At 43.6% G+C, this 16,974-nt stretch overlaps 1 protein-coding gene across 4 annotated transcripts in view; it reads left to right on the top strand.

The window, feature by feature from the left end:
* The window catches only part of MTA3 (metastasis associated 1 family member 3), a 771,323-nt gene extending 767,842 nt beyond the window's left edge, over positions 1-3,481 (top strand). For 2 of the 4 annotated variants that reach the window (XM_078649694.1, XM_078649692.1), the window contains exon 18: positions 1,373-1,496. In XM_078649694.1, the coding sequence (XP_078505820.1) occupies positions 1,373-1,384 (12 nt within the window). In that variant the 3' untranslated portion in view covers positions 1,385-1,496. Of the gene's footprint in view, positions 1-1,372 lie in introns of all 4 variants that reach the window. The other 2 variants (XM_078649696.1, XM_078649693.1) reach the window with 2 other exon arrangements.
* Positions 3,482-16,974: the final 13,493 nt, after the last annotated feature.

The raw sequence follows: 16,974 nt of genomic DNA, 5'->3' as shown, positions 1-16,974 counted from the left end.
AAAAACGACCCCAACTGCCCATTCCCCTCCCCCTGAGGACTTATTCCCTGTCCCTTAACCCTGTCCCTTACCCTTCCCAGCCCTAACCCAGCCCTAAAAACAACTCCGCCCTCCCCATAGCCTTAAAAGCTACCCCTACTACCCATTCCCCTCCCACTGCCCTGAGGTCTAATACCTCATCCCCTAATTAAAAAATCTACCCCGACTCTCCCCCAGCCCTAAGCACTACAGACAACAGCACCAATCCTGAAATCTACCCCTGGCCACCCAGCCCTGAAAATTACCCCTGAGCCCCAACCCTGAAAACTACCCTGGCTCCCCCAGCCCTGAAAACTAGCCCCGAACTCCCCCAGCCCCGAAAACTCGCACTGAAACCCCAGCCCAGAAAACTACCCCAACTCACCCCAGCCCAGAAAAATACCCACGACCCACCCAGCCCAGAAAACTACCCCAACCCACCCCCAGCCCAGAAAACTACCCCAACCCTAGCCCAGAAAACTACCACGATCCACCCTCAGCCTATAAAACTACCCGACCCCCCAGCCCAAAAAACTACCCCCAGTCCAGAAAACTACAGCCCAGCACCACTTAACTCACCACAGATCTCTTCCTCTGAGGTCTTCCTGCTTTCGTCCCTAGCACCCAGCAGCTAATCCACGCATTGCCTTAACCATGAATATTCATGGTTAAGGCATATGCATGGTTAAGGCAAGTGTGGTTTAGCTTGCGGACTCAGAACAATCGTGGTTAAGACCGCGGTGTTCCGGCTGTTTCCCATTTGAAATTGTTACTAATTAAAGCAATTTTTGCCTGATCTTGAGTTTGGCGGAGGGTTGCTTTATTGCATCTCTGACAGATATCTTGTCTGCATATCCTATGGCACTTGTTGTAAGGTGGACCGGATATCCGTCACGTTTGTGACAGGATAATCCACCCTCAAAACTCTAAATCATGCCCATTTATTCAGCATGTTCTATTTGTTATTAGGCGTTAGTGTTTGCTTTGTCAAGTGTTGCTCACGTCCACTCATACAAATAGCTTTTACCCCCTAAATGCAAAATTATACACCATGTCATCCTATACACGTACTGTTGAACTATATCCATCTTTGCTTCCATTGAAGGTGGTTGGCTCATCTCTCTACAGTGTCTGGAAGCTTAATCTCACTGATGAAGCTATTAATACATTCCTCATATTTGGAGATATTGTTGATTTGACCACGATTTAAAGAGAGGTCTCGGATGTTTGTTTTTTTTTTTTACAATGAAATTGACTGATAACAGTGTGTGTTTGTTTTGTGAATTCCTGCATTCATGAATACACCATACCTGCAAAGCATATATCCTGACTCAATGTTTATTTTTCTTTGCAGAAGAATTCGTAAGAAATATTCCAGGATACATTTAAAAAGAATTTCTAGAAAACCATGTACTCCGTTTTTCCTTAAGAAGCCAGTCTTTGTAAACCAAAAAGAGGCAGTCCAGGTGCCAGTGGTTCAAATGCCGTGAAATGTATGGCTTCTAAAAAGAGGACTTTGAAAGGAGCTTCAAAAGCCTTGCTCAACCAACAAGTATTTATGATTTCTGAGAGACAGAAGAAATTAATTCTGCTTCAAGTACACATGGCAAACTCCAATAGCATTTCTCGTATATATTTTATAATGCCAATGTACCCTACAGGACTTCAGACTGGCTCAGAGAAAATAGCCAAAAAAGCATGACTGAAGAAAACAGCATCAATATTAGACAACATTAAATACATTAACAGAAGTACATACAGTATGCAAAGTAGACCAATTTCAAACGTCTTCTTACACATTTGACAGCAGACTTGGCAAAGGTTGTACAAAGCAGTGTTTATAACAAAACAGTGTTCATTTCTTTGGTATTAGTGTTTTTCTAAATCTTGAATATGTCTCCATGTGTCAGATGTACTAGCAAGGAATATAATAGCTCTTCCAAAAGGTTTGGTATTTTGTTATAGGAATCTATACAGGAATTCTCTCTTTTTTACGTGGCAAGACGCAATTGCAATTTTTCACTTGACTATAGATTAGGAAAGACATTGAGCAAATTCTCCCTTTCTTGCACAGTAAAGACAGAAAGAGTATGGCATAGATGTGTCATTGACTGGTTTGCAAAAAACTACAGAGTGCTCCATATCTTGTGAGTCATGAGTAAAGGGGGGAGGGTGTCCTTTTCAAGCACCCCCTCCCCCGTTTCATTGAAAATTACATGAAGTAGCAATGTTGACATTGTGAGTCAAAAATTCATTCACGACTACTAATGTACAAGATTGAATCCAATGAGGTGGAAATCTGACAAAACTGCAATAGCTCGGCCTTTGATTTTGATAACTAACAGACACTAGCAAAAACATTTCTCCACGTTTTTCCAAGCAGAATACATACGTTAACTTCACAAGTTGTGTGTGTTCAGGTGTATTCCTAATAACAGTGTGGCTCTAATACATATCTCAGATAAGATCCTTTTTAATTAATGTACATATAATTTGTGGCAAGTTCACCCAATGTTATGGTATACTTGTCCTAGCATCGCTGAAAAGTTGCTAAATTAGCGTCCTTTATAACAGTGCCTTTTCAAATGTATGATAAAGGTATTGACCTAGATAGGCGTTTTTTGAGCAAAAACGAGATCTGATATTAATTCTTATGTTATAATTGTTTTTTCTAAAATATACTTTTGTTACTCTTTTTTTTTTTTACTGTTAGGCAAGTCGAGATGGCATTTTTTGTGTGTCTAGGTATGCATTTATTCTGCCTTTCTATGGATAACAAAACAGCAATTAAACGTTGTAAGTGTATTTGTTTGTAAGCTTGTACAACCTGGCATTATGAGAGTTTCCAATACCATTGATGTATTCAAGTGATTTTGTTTAGCAGGTGCTGGCATTACATTGTAGCTTCAAAGACCCTGCATGAACAGGGTAGAGCAGTTATGTCTTTTTCTTCGCACCTTAAAATTAAAAGCATTTGATAAAAAGTATTTTGTTTAAGAGTATTTGTTAAAAACTTGGTGGACCCTGGGTTACATTAGTAGGTAAACTACAGCAGTGAAATGATCAATAGCACCACCATTACTTTTACTACTATTTTTTAATGTATCCACAAAGACGTAATTAATTGCGTGAGTACATTGACATTACACCTGGCCTATTAAATTTAAAAATTGTTTCAATTGGAAATGTTGCCAAGTACGCCTATCTGTAAAATGGAGTAAGTGTCCCTTTATTAAAATGTCTCAATATGCATCATATTTTATGTTGTGATAGTTGCTCTGATTTCATGTTCCCTTCTAGCTGTGTCTATTTGTGTAGGAAGCTTCCCTTTATCTTTTAAGGGCCGAAGATTCACGTGAATAAATAAGTTCAACATGAACTGCTTCTAATGAATGTTTAATGCTGAAATTCAGAACCATGCTATTTTAATTTTCTTTCAAAATAAAAGTATGGTGTTTCCCTGCTTCAGATGTCTGTGATTATTCAGTTCGATTTATTGAAGACAAAAGTGAATGTCTTTTGGAAGAAATGAGGCAAAATGAATGGGGCGTTTGAATTTTAAAGAAGTTGTTATTAGCACTACCACATCATTATTAATATTACCCTAAAATGTTGAAAGACTAATATTCTACAGCAATTATATTGATCTCTTTTCATTTGTCATTTTAAATGAACCGGCTTAGCTATAACCTCTTTTAAATGTACATCATTACTCTTAAAACTAATGTTGTAACAACTAATAGAAAAAGATAAAACCCGAATTGCTGGCACTTACAGCATGACACTTGCTATGATTGTGTCCACAGGTAGGTTTATAGAGGTTGAAGCATTGATTACATTCTTATGCTTTATCACTGTCTCACACATCACACATCTGTAAGCAATTGGGTTACCGGTTCACTGGGGTTCGAGCCCTGGCCAAGCAATAACCGCAACCCTAGTCAGGGTAAGGCACATCAAACCCACAAATTAACCTGTGCTCAAACCCATGGTAGCTTGGCATAGAGCACTCAGGCAATTCTTCAAACAACAAGACAATGAAATACACCACAAAAGGATGCCACACCAGTTTAGAACCACTGAGCAGATTTTAATAAATGAAATCGACCTAAACGACAAAAATCCATCAGTAGAAACAGAGCTATGAATTTTTAGAGACTATAGTGAATATAGCGCCCAAAAGCACAAAGTGCCAATTCGGGAAATATGGTTGCACTGGACTGGGTCATAAGCAGAAGTTCTGGCCAACTGCGATGGAGGGCATGTCAGCTACAGTCCCCAGATTAGTCCGGCTGAAGTTTTACCTTCTCAAGACAGCGCCAAGAGTCCCATTTGCGTTGGAGAGAGCTGCAAGGAGAGTGTTGCGTGAGGCTGGTGACGTAGTACAAAGAGGGGGCCAAGCATCGTGAAGGAGCTGGCTGCAGCTGCACATTGGTGGTCCCCAGCGAGTGGTTGATCCTGGAGTACGAAGACAGGCTGGCGGCACTTTGCGTAAAATCACGATGCGAACTGCGAACTCCCAGTGCAAATGAGCCTGTTCATGGTTGTGAAGAGCTCAAAAGCTTGATTTCAGCTCACCGAGCCACACCAAGGATCCAGGACCTGAGGGGCACCACTTGGGGGACAGGAACTTGCTGCAGCTGGGTCCAGGGATTAGTGCAGGATATTGAGGAGCCTTTTATGTCCCTGAGGCTCAGATCAGGAAGCCAGCAGACCAGTCAGTTCTTGGAGTAACTCTGGTGTCATGGCTTCAAGATGAAGTTGCAGGTCCAGTTCTCCTTCCCCAGGCAAGAGGACAACAGGCAGCAGGTCAGCACAGTATGACAGCAGTTACTTCAGAGCAGCAGTCTAACAGAGTGGCAGTCCTTGTAGCAGTTCACACACAGTAAATGAGGGGTAGGAGGACCACTACACTCCGACCTCCTGTAACAAGACTCTACACACAGAGAGAAGTGGGGCAATATTTAGACGAGGTGAGTAGACAAGACACACATGTTGTTAAAACTGCCCTCAACCACAAAAATGTGTGAAATGCTTCATCATAGGTCTGCTACAACACCTTTGCACAGCCAACAACAGAAGTGGGGTAGGTTGGGGGAAACAAAACAAGCATAAAGGAATCAAAGGAAAGGTGCAGAGAAAACAATGTTAAAACGAATTATTGGTGGACTCACTGGTTAGATTAAAAAGGTTTATCATGGATCTACTCTTTAGTTCTGATGAAAGCCGGGGAAGATGCAGTATCCAGCTGAAACACGTTGACAGCTAGTGGAGGGGTAGTGGGTACATTATAGACCAGCATACCACCATCCACTGGATGATGAAAAATCTCTTTAATCTAACCAGTGAGTCCACCAATACAGGGAAGTTAGGAGATCCCTGCATTAGTTTTAACATTGTTTTCTCTGCACCTTTCCTTTGATCTCACAATGGGAAAGGGAAGACATGGCTTGGCAGTTCGGGTTGGACTGTTCCCATGAGGTACAGGGTCCAGACTGATTTGCATGTGGCCATGTCCAAACTGGGGTGGCTCGGTGAGCAAAATAACGATGGATTAAACCCAGATCTGTGACTTGGGGTGAATGTTTTGCCATTGTGCAACAGTCCGTCCATCAATTGTTGTTTTTGCATTTGTCACCCCGAGTGGGACGGGTATGCTCAGACGTGAGTCCCGTGCTCTTAATGCCACTGGAATCAAGCTATCCTGGCTGATGAAGGCTGATAGCCAGAGACCGGTCCTAGGATGCTTGATTCCGGTCCAGGGAAGACATGGCTTGGCAGTTCGGGCTGGACTGTTCCCATGAGGCACAGGGTCAAGACTGATTTTGATATGGCCATGTCTGAACTGGGGTGGCTTGGTGAGCAAAATAACGATGGATTAAACCCAGATCTGTGACTGGGGGTGAATGTTTTGCCACTGTGCAACATTCCGCCCATCAATTGTTGTTTTTGCCCTTGTAGCAGCACAGCAGCCCTTCTTCCTGGTACAGTATCCACAGGTCTAGAAGTGTACTGGACTCAAGAGTTGGTGTCTGAGGTCTAGTAAATATATCCAGTTGTGCCTTTAAAGTGGGGGAGAAACTTCTAGAGGTTTCCCTTTGAAATCCCCAGGCATCCTGCCTTCTCTGTCCTGACTCCATATTAAATACAGGGGTATGTAGCCCTTTGTGTGTAGACATGACACATCCCATTCAGGTGTAAGTGGGGTTGTGCCGAGCCCTTCCCTCCCAACCTGTCAATGATGGCCCATTTAGGGACATCTAAGCCCCCTATTGTGTATGGCTGTCTAGGAGGAACACACAAAGCCCAACTTTCAGCTACACCCAGTCATGTGACCAGAGACAGGCTATAGGCACTAATTGGCTAAGGAACAAAAATGCCAACCTTCTAAAAGTTTCTCAGAGCAGAAAAATGACAGTGAATATTCGAGCTTACTCTTTAGAAAAACAAGGTCAAGTAATTCTATTTTCCTGGCCCGTGGATTTATTTCATGATTTACTCAATAATATTTTTAATAAGCATATTATAAAACTCTCATTGTGTCATGAAAAAGAACACTTCTCAATTTTTTCATAGATCAAATGTACTCCACAGAACAAAACAGTTCAATCATGACACCATTCATGACACAACATGAAAAATACGAGTAACTGTGAATTTGTACATGACAACAATAAACATCAACCTAAGTGGTGATTCCATATATATAAAACGATATTATCAATAACTTAAATTAAAAAATCTAAACCAGTCCACTGATTCACAACCCGAGGTGCCTATCACAGTTGTTCTCAAAATTATAACCCTCTTGGAAAAAGTTATTTGACAAAAGTGGGATTTTCATTCGAGGGACATTTCCAAAACTATCATTTAAAATCCAACTTCTCCATAACTTAGGATTCTAAGTTAGGATTCCAGAGACACCAAACATTAACTGAGCACTTATTCCCATTTAAAAATTACACATATAAAATGCAATAAGGTAACTCCAAAGTTATCCTTTGGGAGAGGTAGGCCTTGCAGTAGTGAAAACCGAATTTTAAGGTTTTGTCACTAGCAGGACAGGTAAAACTTGAAGGTACATTTCCTACTTTTTAAATACGTTGCATCCTGTAGTCTGGCTGCCCGGGGCCTACCCTAGGGGTGACATATGTATTAAAAAGGAAGTTTCAGATCTGGTAAGAGGGTTTACTCTGCCAGATCAAAATGGCAGTTTAAAGTTTTGCACACAGGCTGCAATGGCAAGCCTGAGAAATGTTTAAAGGACTACTTAAGTGGCACAATCAATGCTGCAGGCCTGATAGTAGTATTTAATTCACTGGCTGTTGGACCTGGCCCTTTTTGGCAGGTTCACCCCGAAACTTTTTGCTTTTTCCTAGCCTGTTTCTGTGACCTGGTGTTGGTGATTTTAGACCTTTGCGCACTTTTTCACTGTGGTACAGTGTAAAGTGTGTGAGCTCTCTGTATATGTGTGGTGAGTGACCTGCCCTCCCATAGGAATGCATGGGGAATATGTGTGACCATGGTAGTTCCTGATGTGTGCGGAGTGCAGGGTCGAGTTTGGTATGTGCGAACTCTTGAGATTGAATGCTGCGTAATGATGTATGTTGCATGAATGTGTCTAGTGTGGAAGTGCCACTTCTAGACATGGGTGTGCGTGTGTAGTGAGTCTGCTGCCACGTGATTGGCTGGCGACTGGCTCCAGGAGTGCCTGGGCCTGCTTGTGGATTGACTGTCTGGTTTGAGGGTGACAGGGGCTGGGGAGCCCCCAGGAGGTTGTCTGAGTCAGCCCTTGGTTGAATGACTGCATCTGCAACTAGAGTGGTGGGAGGAGATAGCACCTGGGAGTGAATAGGGCTGTGCCTGCCTGCCACAATACTGGCTCCACCTCCTGTTGGGCGGCTGTCGCCTCTGCCCCTCACACTGAAAGGAGTTCCCAATAACCAGTTGTAGCTGGTTCTCACACTGCCTGCCCTGCTAGACAAAGGATTTTATGGTATAAAAGGGGCTGTGTCCCCTTACAAAATGTTCTTGTTTCTGACTTGAATCCTGCCAGGGGCGTGCTGCTGCTTGGGCCCGGGGGAAGGCTTGCCTCCCTGGGCCCTGCCCAGCCCCTGGACTGCTGATGTCCTGGACTCTGGAGGCCTTTTGCTGGGTCCCCCCTTTGCTTCACTTTGCTGCTGGGACCCCTTTTTGCTGAGAGTCCTCCCTGGGGGGCTTTATGGACTCTGCCCCCTTAGTGCCTGGGAGAACGCTTCATTTCTGGCTGGACTTTCCTAAATGCCTGGAAGCACTTTTTCTCTGCCTTAGCGCTTGGGAGCGCTCTATCTGCCATAGCGCTTCAGAGCGCTTTATGCCCGGATTTATGTCATTTTTTTATTGATGGGTGCCACCCCATTTATTTACTTGTCTAACGGGTGCTCACCCCGTTTCTACTTTGGTTTTTGCAACCGAGGGTGCCCACCCCTCGTTGTGCCCCTTTGAATCACCGCCGCTGGCCTGGAGATCGATACGGAGGCGCTGCGCCCGCCTCCCTGCCAAGGGCCGCGCTGCCATTGGCGGCCCTCAGCACAGGAAGTCAGGCGATCCTTGTGGGACATAGGCGGGGCCTGGCGTGGGTGATTTCCGTTTCTCCCTGCCGGGGGGAAGCCTTGGCTTTTCGTTGCCGGTCTCCCATGGGATGGAGGGAGACCGGAGATGTGCCCGGGGTGTAGCGACCTGTAGCGGGGCTCCCCTGTGCTGAGGGAGCTCCGGAGAAGAAGAGCTGAGGCGGCGGAAGGCACAGGCGGGGCTCCGTTGTGGGAAGGAGAGCCCCGCGCTGCCCAGAGGAGAGCCCCGCCACCCGGGAGATAGAGCCGCCGCCGAGCCTGCCAGACCCGGTGAGTGCATGGAAGGAGAAGAGGGGCGTCGGGGTACATTACCGGTGCCCACCCCTCCAGCGCGAGTGCCTGGGTGCAGAGAGGCCCATGAGGCCTCCCTTGATGCCGAGTCCCCCGAGAGGGACTCAGCCTACCACCACATTGTTCTCGAGCCCGAGTAGCTCAAGCTCCAGTTTGATCGTTGAGCCCCGAGAGGCTCCAGGCGCCCCGTTGTATTGACGAGCCTACGAGGCTCTGGGGGCATTTTCTTGGTCTTGAGCCCAGAGAGGCTCTATCCGGGGGCCATTGTCAGTTTGAGTCCCCAGGAAGAGGACTCCGCCGATTTGCCCGCATCTTGTGCCAGGGCCCGAGGCCCCAACGACCGGCACATTTTCTTTGTTATTGAGAGCCCGAGAGGCTCAGGGCATTCCTGTTGTCAAGCCCACGAGGCTCCACGCCCGCATCTTGTGTATTTACAAGCCCTGAGAGGCTTGAGGGCCAGTTCCTTGTTCGAGAGCCCTGAGAGAGGCTCACCGCCCAGATTTGTCTTAAGAGCCCTGGGAGGCTCTTGAGTGCCCCTTGTGTTCTTGAGCCCATGAGGCTCCAACGTTGGCATCATCAGTGTTTTTCAACTGCCCAGCACTTTGTGGGCAGTTGCCACGTTTAGGCTTGTGTTCTTGGCTGCCTGCGCAGCCTGCCTGACATTTGGACTACGGGCATTTGAGCCCTTGCAAGGCCAGTTGGCCTAGGGACTGCCACAGGTGGTGGCTTATGTAAGTTTTTGCGCAATTGTGTAGTTTTATTGCACCTCTGAATGTTTTTAGGCATCATGTGTTTTTGTGCTATTGAGTTGTGTTCTGGCACCTATGAATGTTCTTATGCATCATGTGTCTTCCTTGTCCTTACAGCTCCGAATGTTTTATGCATCATGTGTTTTTCCTTGTTCTTACACCGCTGAATGTATTTTTATGCATCATGTGTTTTCTTTCCTTACACCTCTGAATGTGTTGTTTATACATCATGTGTTTTGTTCATGCTTATACCCCTACAGGTATTGTGATACTTAGGTGGTTGTTTTTCTCCTAGCACAGGTGGTGCTAGTGAAGCCCAGGTTCCCTGAGTAATATTCTCCTAAGGTGGTTAGGGTTGCGTACGTGGTACTTACCTGGTACCAGTAGTTACTGTTTGTGTGCTAAAGTGATTATTATTCTATGATCTACAACTTGCTATTTCTAACAGTATTCTAAGTTCTAAAAGTGCTGATTCTGACAGTGGCCCATGTGGCCCTGTCTTGTACATAATCCCTTGTGAATATTGCCCGTGCCAGTTGGCACAATGTACATGTGTGATTTCTATCTGATGTGTTTTGACAATACAGAAGTTATTTTTATATAACCTTGTGTGGAGTTCCTTTTGTGGTGTGCCTAGGATGTTGTTGCTGTTGAGTGCTTGCGCAAATGCTTTACACATTGCCTCCGGGATAAGCTTGTCTGCTCGTGCCAAGCTACCACGGGGGTGAGCAGGGGTTATATTGGCATGTGACTCCCTTGCCCTGACTAGAATGGTGGTTTCTGCCTGGCTTTGGTGTCAGCCTAAGCCTACCAGAAATCCCAGTTCTAACACTGGCCATGTGCACATGTAGAGCCACTTTACTGGGAATTTACATGTAAATTAAATATGCCAATTCCGGATGAGCCAATGTTGCGTTTTTTAAGGAGGGAGCACATGCACTTTAGCACTGGTTAGCAGTGGTTAAGCGCTCAGAGTCCTAAGGCCAGCAAAAACAATATCACCAAAAATTGAAGAGGGAGGCTCCCCATCAACAAGAGGATCCCCTTCAATCTCCTCACCCACGCACACAAGGCACTCCACCACACCGGACGAACATACCTCAACAGACGACTCATCTTCTACACCCCCCAACTGCCAGCTCTGCTCCACCGACCTTTCCCTCGCCACCGTCCCCCGGATCCAAAGAGCGACCTCCGGCGGCAGATCGTTCTCCCACCTTGCCGCGAAGACCTGGAACACCCTCCCCATCCTCCTAGACAGACCCAGGACCTGCTTACCTTCAGAAGACTTCACAAGACCTGGCTATTCGAGCAGTAGCAGCATCCACCCCTCCCCCCCGTGCCTTGAGACCCCTACGGGTGAGTAGTGTTTTGATTGAAGGCAAAACATTTGGGGTGATAAGCGTGGCTCAAATCCACCTGAGCAACTTACCTCACTCATCTATCATTCTCATATAATAAGCCAGCCAGGCAGTGGAGAAGAATTAGAAATATATTTATTAGGTCATAATATTCATCTGCAGATGGGCCCCGTCAGGTCTACACCCCAGGGAGTGCACTGAGAGGACTGACTCATCCTATCATGACAATACATTATAACATAACATGGCAGGGTAAAGACACGCCCAGCCTGGAAAATTACAGAACTAGCGAAATGGTGAACAATGAACTCATACATGAGGCATCTGCACCTGCGAAGGCAACACTTATCTCCCCTCAAGGTCACAGAGCCGAAGCTCTGCTTCTCCAGGGCATGGAAACATTTCTGCAAAACTAACTCAAGGCAGGAAATGCTGAAACAGGGATTTTCTGCTCCTAAGGGAGGGGGGAAAACTGTACCATGAGACATTGGAGCTGCAGAGCAAATGTCCGCATCAGACGTCTGTCTGCCATAGACAAGTCCTTCTCTCCTATGAGAGAAGTTGAAGCTTGCATTTTACAAAAATAGCTCAGTGGGTTGCAGCACATGAATTTTAAGCTGTAACTGCATATTGGTCAGACACACTAGGCTAACATTACATAACATCATTAGAACATTCTGCAACAGGAAAATTACTATCTATCAGACCCTCCTTTTAGCCTATTGTGGCTAACACAAGTGTGGTTACAGCTTAAAGGTAAGGACTATACAATTCTAAAGGCATCACTCATCAATCAAAGGGAAACAAAAAAAAAACAAGAACAACCAATAGTATATCATCATAAAAGATATCTGGTATCGGGAAATTAAATACTAGGATGAGCTCGATCACAGAAGTAATGCAGCCTACTACAGGGCAGGAAATGCAGAGGCAACAAGTAAAAGAACAACCCCTGCAATACCTACTAAGACAATAATTATTCTCTGGGTGTGAAGCACCCTCCTTTTTGCCTAATCTAAACATATGTTCTCGAGGTACCATTTCTCTATAACCTATGTCATGATCGGACTACTTAAATATACATCACACTTTAAGTCATGAGCAGGAATTAATGCAAATAAAATGAAACTGTCATTATCAAGGAAAACACTGGCTCACTTGCATTATCAGCTAGGACCTATATCTAACATCCATGAAGTAGATTTTTATCGGGCTGAGAAATGTATTTTACTAAACTACTCGAAGTATACTAACCCTCACAACTACTTCCATAGGGCAAGAATACAAGCAACAATTTTCCCACCCCTGTGTGTGTATGAAGGCAATGACCCATACACCCAATAATTTGCTGTTCTATAAATAACATGTGTCCGGTGCAACATTTGAATGCTACATCATCCTAATGAACTTCCCAGTGCTCCTCTTCGTGAGGATCTAGAGTACCAATGACATTCTCAAGTGGCGTTGAAATAATACTCATGAAGGTATGCGCCAAGCAACAAGAAACTAATTCTCTAAAGAGATATATGAAAGCAACAGTTAGGATACAAACAAACACAATATTAAATGTGTAGACCATGAGAACCAAATGAGATCAGGAACATCTGGACAAGTAGCCGTAGAGGCTGCTCCTCCTGGGGAATAGGAACGTTCAAAGGGACTCATTTTCCTAGCTAAAAGTCCAAAGTAAACTAAAGGAAACAATCTGCAACACAGCCAGCCAGAGGGGAGTCTTCTCCCTGTGTCCGTCTGAGCCTCACAGGCAGGGTCGTATTGTCCATCAAAAATTCAAAAATCATCTGCGTTGGAGCTGCACTTGCTAGCAACTCATCAAAAAATTAAAAAATCATCTGCGTTGGAGCTGCACTTGCTAGCAACTCAAATGGAAAACAATCTTGGCCAATGATGCAAAGTCTTTCTTGCAGAATTTAGCAACCACCAATCCAGGTAGTGCCCTCTACAAATTCTGTCCAGTGTCTCGCTCAGTACACCAGATATGAATCTAACAGATATTAAGAGCACTGTATCTGTACCCTAAGACTAAAGTCTCTCTCTACCTCCTACTTTTCTTCTCCTGGTGCACCGCTCTTCTGTCGAGGCCATAGATTGTATAAAGTGTGACCAGGTACCTCCTTGTCAGCAGACAAAACTGTAGATTCCAAAACAGATGGGGAACAGGGAAACCTGAAGCATAACTACTGGAGAACTGGCGGAAGCCTTTTGCACAGACGGAACTGCCCCTCTCAAGTATTTCTGAGAAACCTTTTCCAACCATTGGGAAATGGCACAAAAGCGAAGAGTGAGTCCTCCATCTCGGTCAGGCCTGCCCTTTTCTTACCCAGGAATCACACACGTACAGCTGCTTCAGCGGTACCTTGGCTCCAAGCAAGACTTCCGTTGGTATCTTCTGACGACGAGACTTGACTTGCACCGAGTCTTGAAGTTGGATCTGATGCTTGGGTCCCCTCTGGCTCCGGCGGTGTGATACATTTCTATTGATGAACAGAACAAAGATCTTTAGACAAGGCATATGAATAAAATTAAAATTCAAAGAAACCAAATGAGGTCTATTCTGTGCTTTCATATAGCTCTAATAAATTTGTGCACTGACAATAGGTAATACATTACATATCTGACTTTTCGCTGTATTACCTGTGGACGGACGTATGCATTTATTGAATTCTAAGAGAAGAGATAAATAAAACAAAACAGACATGTTGTATTCCCGCATTTGCACTTAAGAAACAGCAAAAAGGGAAGTTCAAACCACTCTTCCTATAGCGAGCACACAGCGTCGACTTTGTGAACCTTCACTGTTGTGCAAAACTTAAACACTTCTAATATTCTTTTTCTTACTCAAAACAACTATATATTTGCTCATGACCATGCTCACATATTATAGAGGCAGCAGGAAACTAACTTCTACAAATCTTTAATTTCTAAAAATATTTTGCTGAGGATCACACAAGCATCTTTCACCTTTCTCACTATTTAGACAGTGTAACATTTTATTTAGGGGAAAACCTGTTCACCAGCTCTAATAGGGATTATCAGCTCAACTATACAGGCTAACTGATAAGAGACTTGTACACCTTTACTTAGTGCTGCACAATAATTATGTTGTTACCTAGGAATGTGAAGGAAAAAATCAACAAAAAGGTACCGACCTATTGTTCCCTTCACAGGTCAAATGAGGAAACACTAGTCTGGGCTGTTTCCTTCAGAGGGGTACCGACCTATTGTTCCCTTCACAGGTCAAATGAGGAAACACTAGTCTGGGCTGTTCCCTTCAGAGGTCAAATAAGGAAACACTAGTCCGGGGCTACCAGTCCTTTCATCCCTTTCATCCCTATCCAATTAAAATAATCCTCTATTTAAAACTATCAGTTTATTTTCACAGACTAGCTAATAAAGAACTAGCAATGTACTTGCAAGACTACAATAATGGTGTTATTACCCAACACTTGTAAAAAAAACCTACCCATATCTAATTCCCCTTTTAGATCAAAGCAGGACAGGAGGGAGCAATATACATGTTACCTAGCTTTAATTTATAGAAGATCTAGCGGGGAGCTAGCTCCAGCGGGGAGCTAGCCTCCTCCCCCATTTTGACAGAAGGAAATCTGAAACATTTTTCACTTCAGTCAACACCATCAACCACTGAGTGTAGCACTAAACATAAACAAATTTCTAGGGGATACATAGCACTTTTGAGAGGGCTAGAACATCTTTTAGCACATGTACAAATATCATTGCCATAACATTATGTGTGTACCTATTAATATCTAATACAATCTAAGGAAAAGGAAATGGGACTGGGACACAGCTAAAGTCCCCCATAACTAGGCACTATGTGACATTCATTAGGGAAATGTCGGCAAAAGGAAAATCTATAAAAGAACAAAAATCACTTAGGTGATGGTCAGGCTTGTGACACAACACCATGAGCACACCGTAGAACTCGTGTATTTTCCTCTATACCCCTTTTAACCAAATAGACATACACTGCTGAAGTGTTGTCTGTGAAATTTAGGGACCAGAACAAATTCCCCACAGAGGAGCTTGTTCTAGTATCAAAAATAGAATTGTCAAAACAATACAAAACAGAAACATACATAAAATAAAAACAAGCATACCAAGGCAGCAGGTATACTTGCCGTGCTAAGCACAGAAAGCATAGACAAATCACAGTAACACATGCAAATGAGCTGTGACACACAACCCGATGCCATGCATTTCATGCACAGTGAGCCTGCGGCCCAAAACCCAGCATGCTGGCCTGCTTAATTTGTCAGGCTTAAGATCAATCAGCATACCTAACACGCAGAACAGATCAAGCAATGCACAATAAGCTAAAGAAAACATAAAACACACAATATAGGTACATGCGTATAACATAAAATAATACGCAACAATACATATACCAAATACAAAGGCCACAAAAGGAAAACACAATATTAGTTTCTCAAAGGACTATATTTTTCTCATGCATGTCATGCATCATGCGGTGTCAGTGCACATTTAATCTGTCTAGCACAAAGCTGCATCAATACTCACCGTAACACACAGATAAAAATATTTCCCATTGCACTGAAATGAAACAAATCAAACCACAAAAAAAACAACAACACACAAAATATTGGACAAAAAGGCAACCACTTATTCAAAATACCTTCCACAAATACTTACCTTAAAACCTATGCTTGGAGCTCATTCACACCAGTTCATATATATTATCTATCATCACCCTATATATACTAACTGTTCACTTTCCGTTCTGAAAACCCTGTCTGCTGTCTTTAGACAAGAACCAGTCCTAACCTCTTTAACCGTCAGCCAAGAATATAAAACATTTAGCAGCATTGAAAATCACATGACAATCTTGTAATGACATTTAATACAGCATCAAAAAGGGAAAATATACAGATTTACTGTCACATCTTTAAAGAAAAAGGGCGCCATCTCACCACATTTAATCCTGTTGCCAAAGGTATATTCTCACCCCCAGAACATACTAAATACTCCAGTGCACACTAGCAGACATTTGCACAAAACATGCGCATTGCATCTCCACTCAGCGGGTGGGGCACTGGGCCCACTGCAATGGTGTCCCATGGACAAACTGCATACAAATACTGTTACACACATATATACATTACACACATATATACATTCCCACCAGGCAATTCCCTATGAGCAACACAATGAATATTCTGTACCTACCCTCGCATGATCAGTACTCTCCACTAGGGATCCACTAGCAAAGACACTAATCAGTATGCCAATCAGAGACCCCCAACTCAATAATTATTGAAATAGAAAACTCATACTATGACATAGTCCAACAGTGAAACAAAAAAAATCAACAAAAAAAGGGACACAACAGACAACCAATAAATCTCTCTTTTCTTTTTGCCATTAAACTGCACACAAATCAATCACTGACTGAATACAACTCAAACAATAGGAGTAACATGTGCTTAAACTATTACATCTGAAACACTCACTAACATATTTAGTAAATTAATTTTTCTCAAAACAATCCTTCTTTTCTCAGACTAGGCCATTTTAAAGTGTAATTCTCTATGTCCAAATAGAATAACCTGTTGAAAGTTATTCATAATTTTGTTCCTAATTCTAAATCACATGTGTTCTGAACAACTGCATTATACTTTAGTCTGAACCAGCAGCAGTCTGCTGGAAAGATCAGAACTCATAATTATGCAGACTCGCTGCAAATTCACAATTCACATGGCTCCAACTGTGTATCTCTGCTGTCTGTACCAGGAGCTGAACCTCCTAGCCCCCCCCATAATCTTCTGCCTGTACTCTGTGAACCCATTGGAATGGTGCTGATAACACCAAGGTCACACCTGCTCTGCTCTATGTCTGCAAGCATCTATATTTCCATTCTACATAATCTTCCAGAACGGAATAAAAATTCAC

This window comes from Lissotriton helveticus, chromosome 6, assembly GCF_964261635.1.
Source record: "Lissotriton helveticus chromosome 6, aLisHel1.1, whole genome shotgun sequence".
Taxonomy (NCBI): Eukaryota; Metazoa; Chordata; class Amphibia; order Caudata; family Salamandridae; genus Lissotriton; species Lissotriton helveticus.
This window is presented reverse-complemented; position numbering and strand designations above follow the sequence as displayed.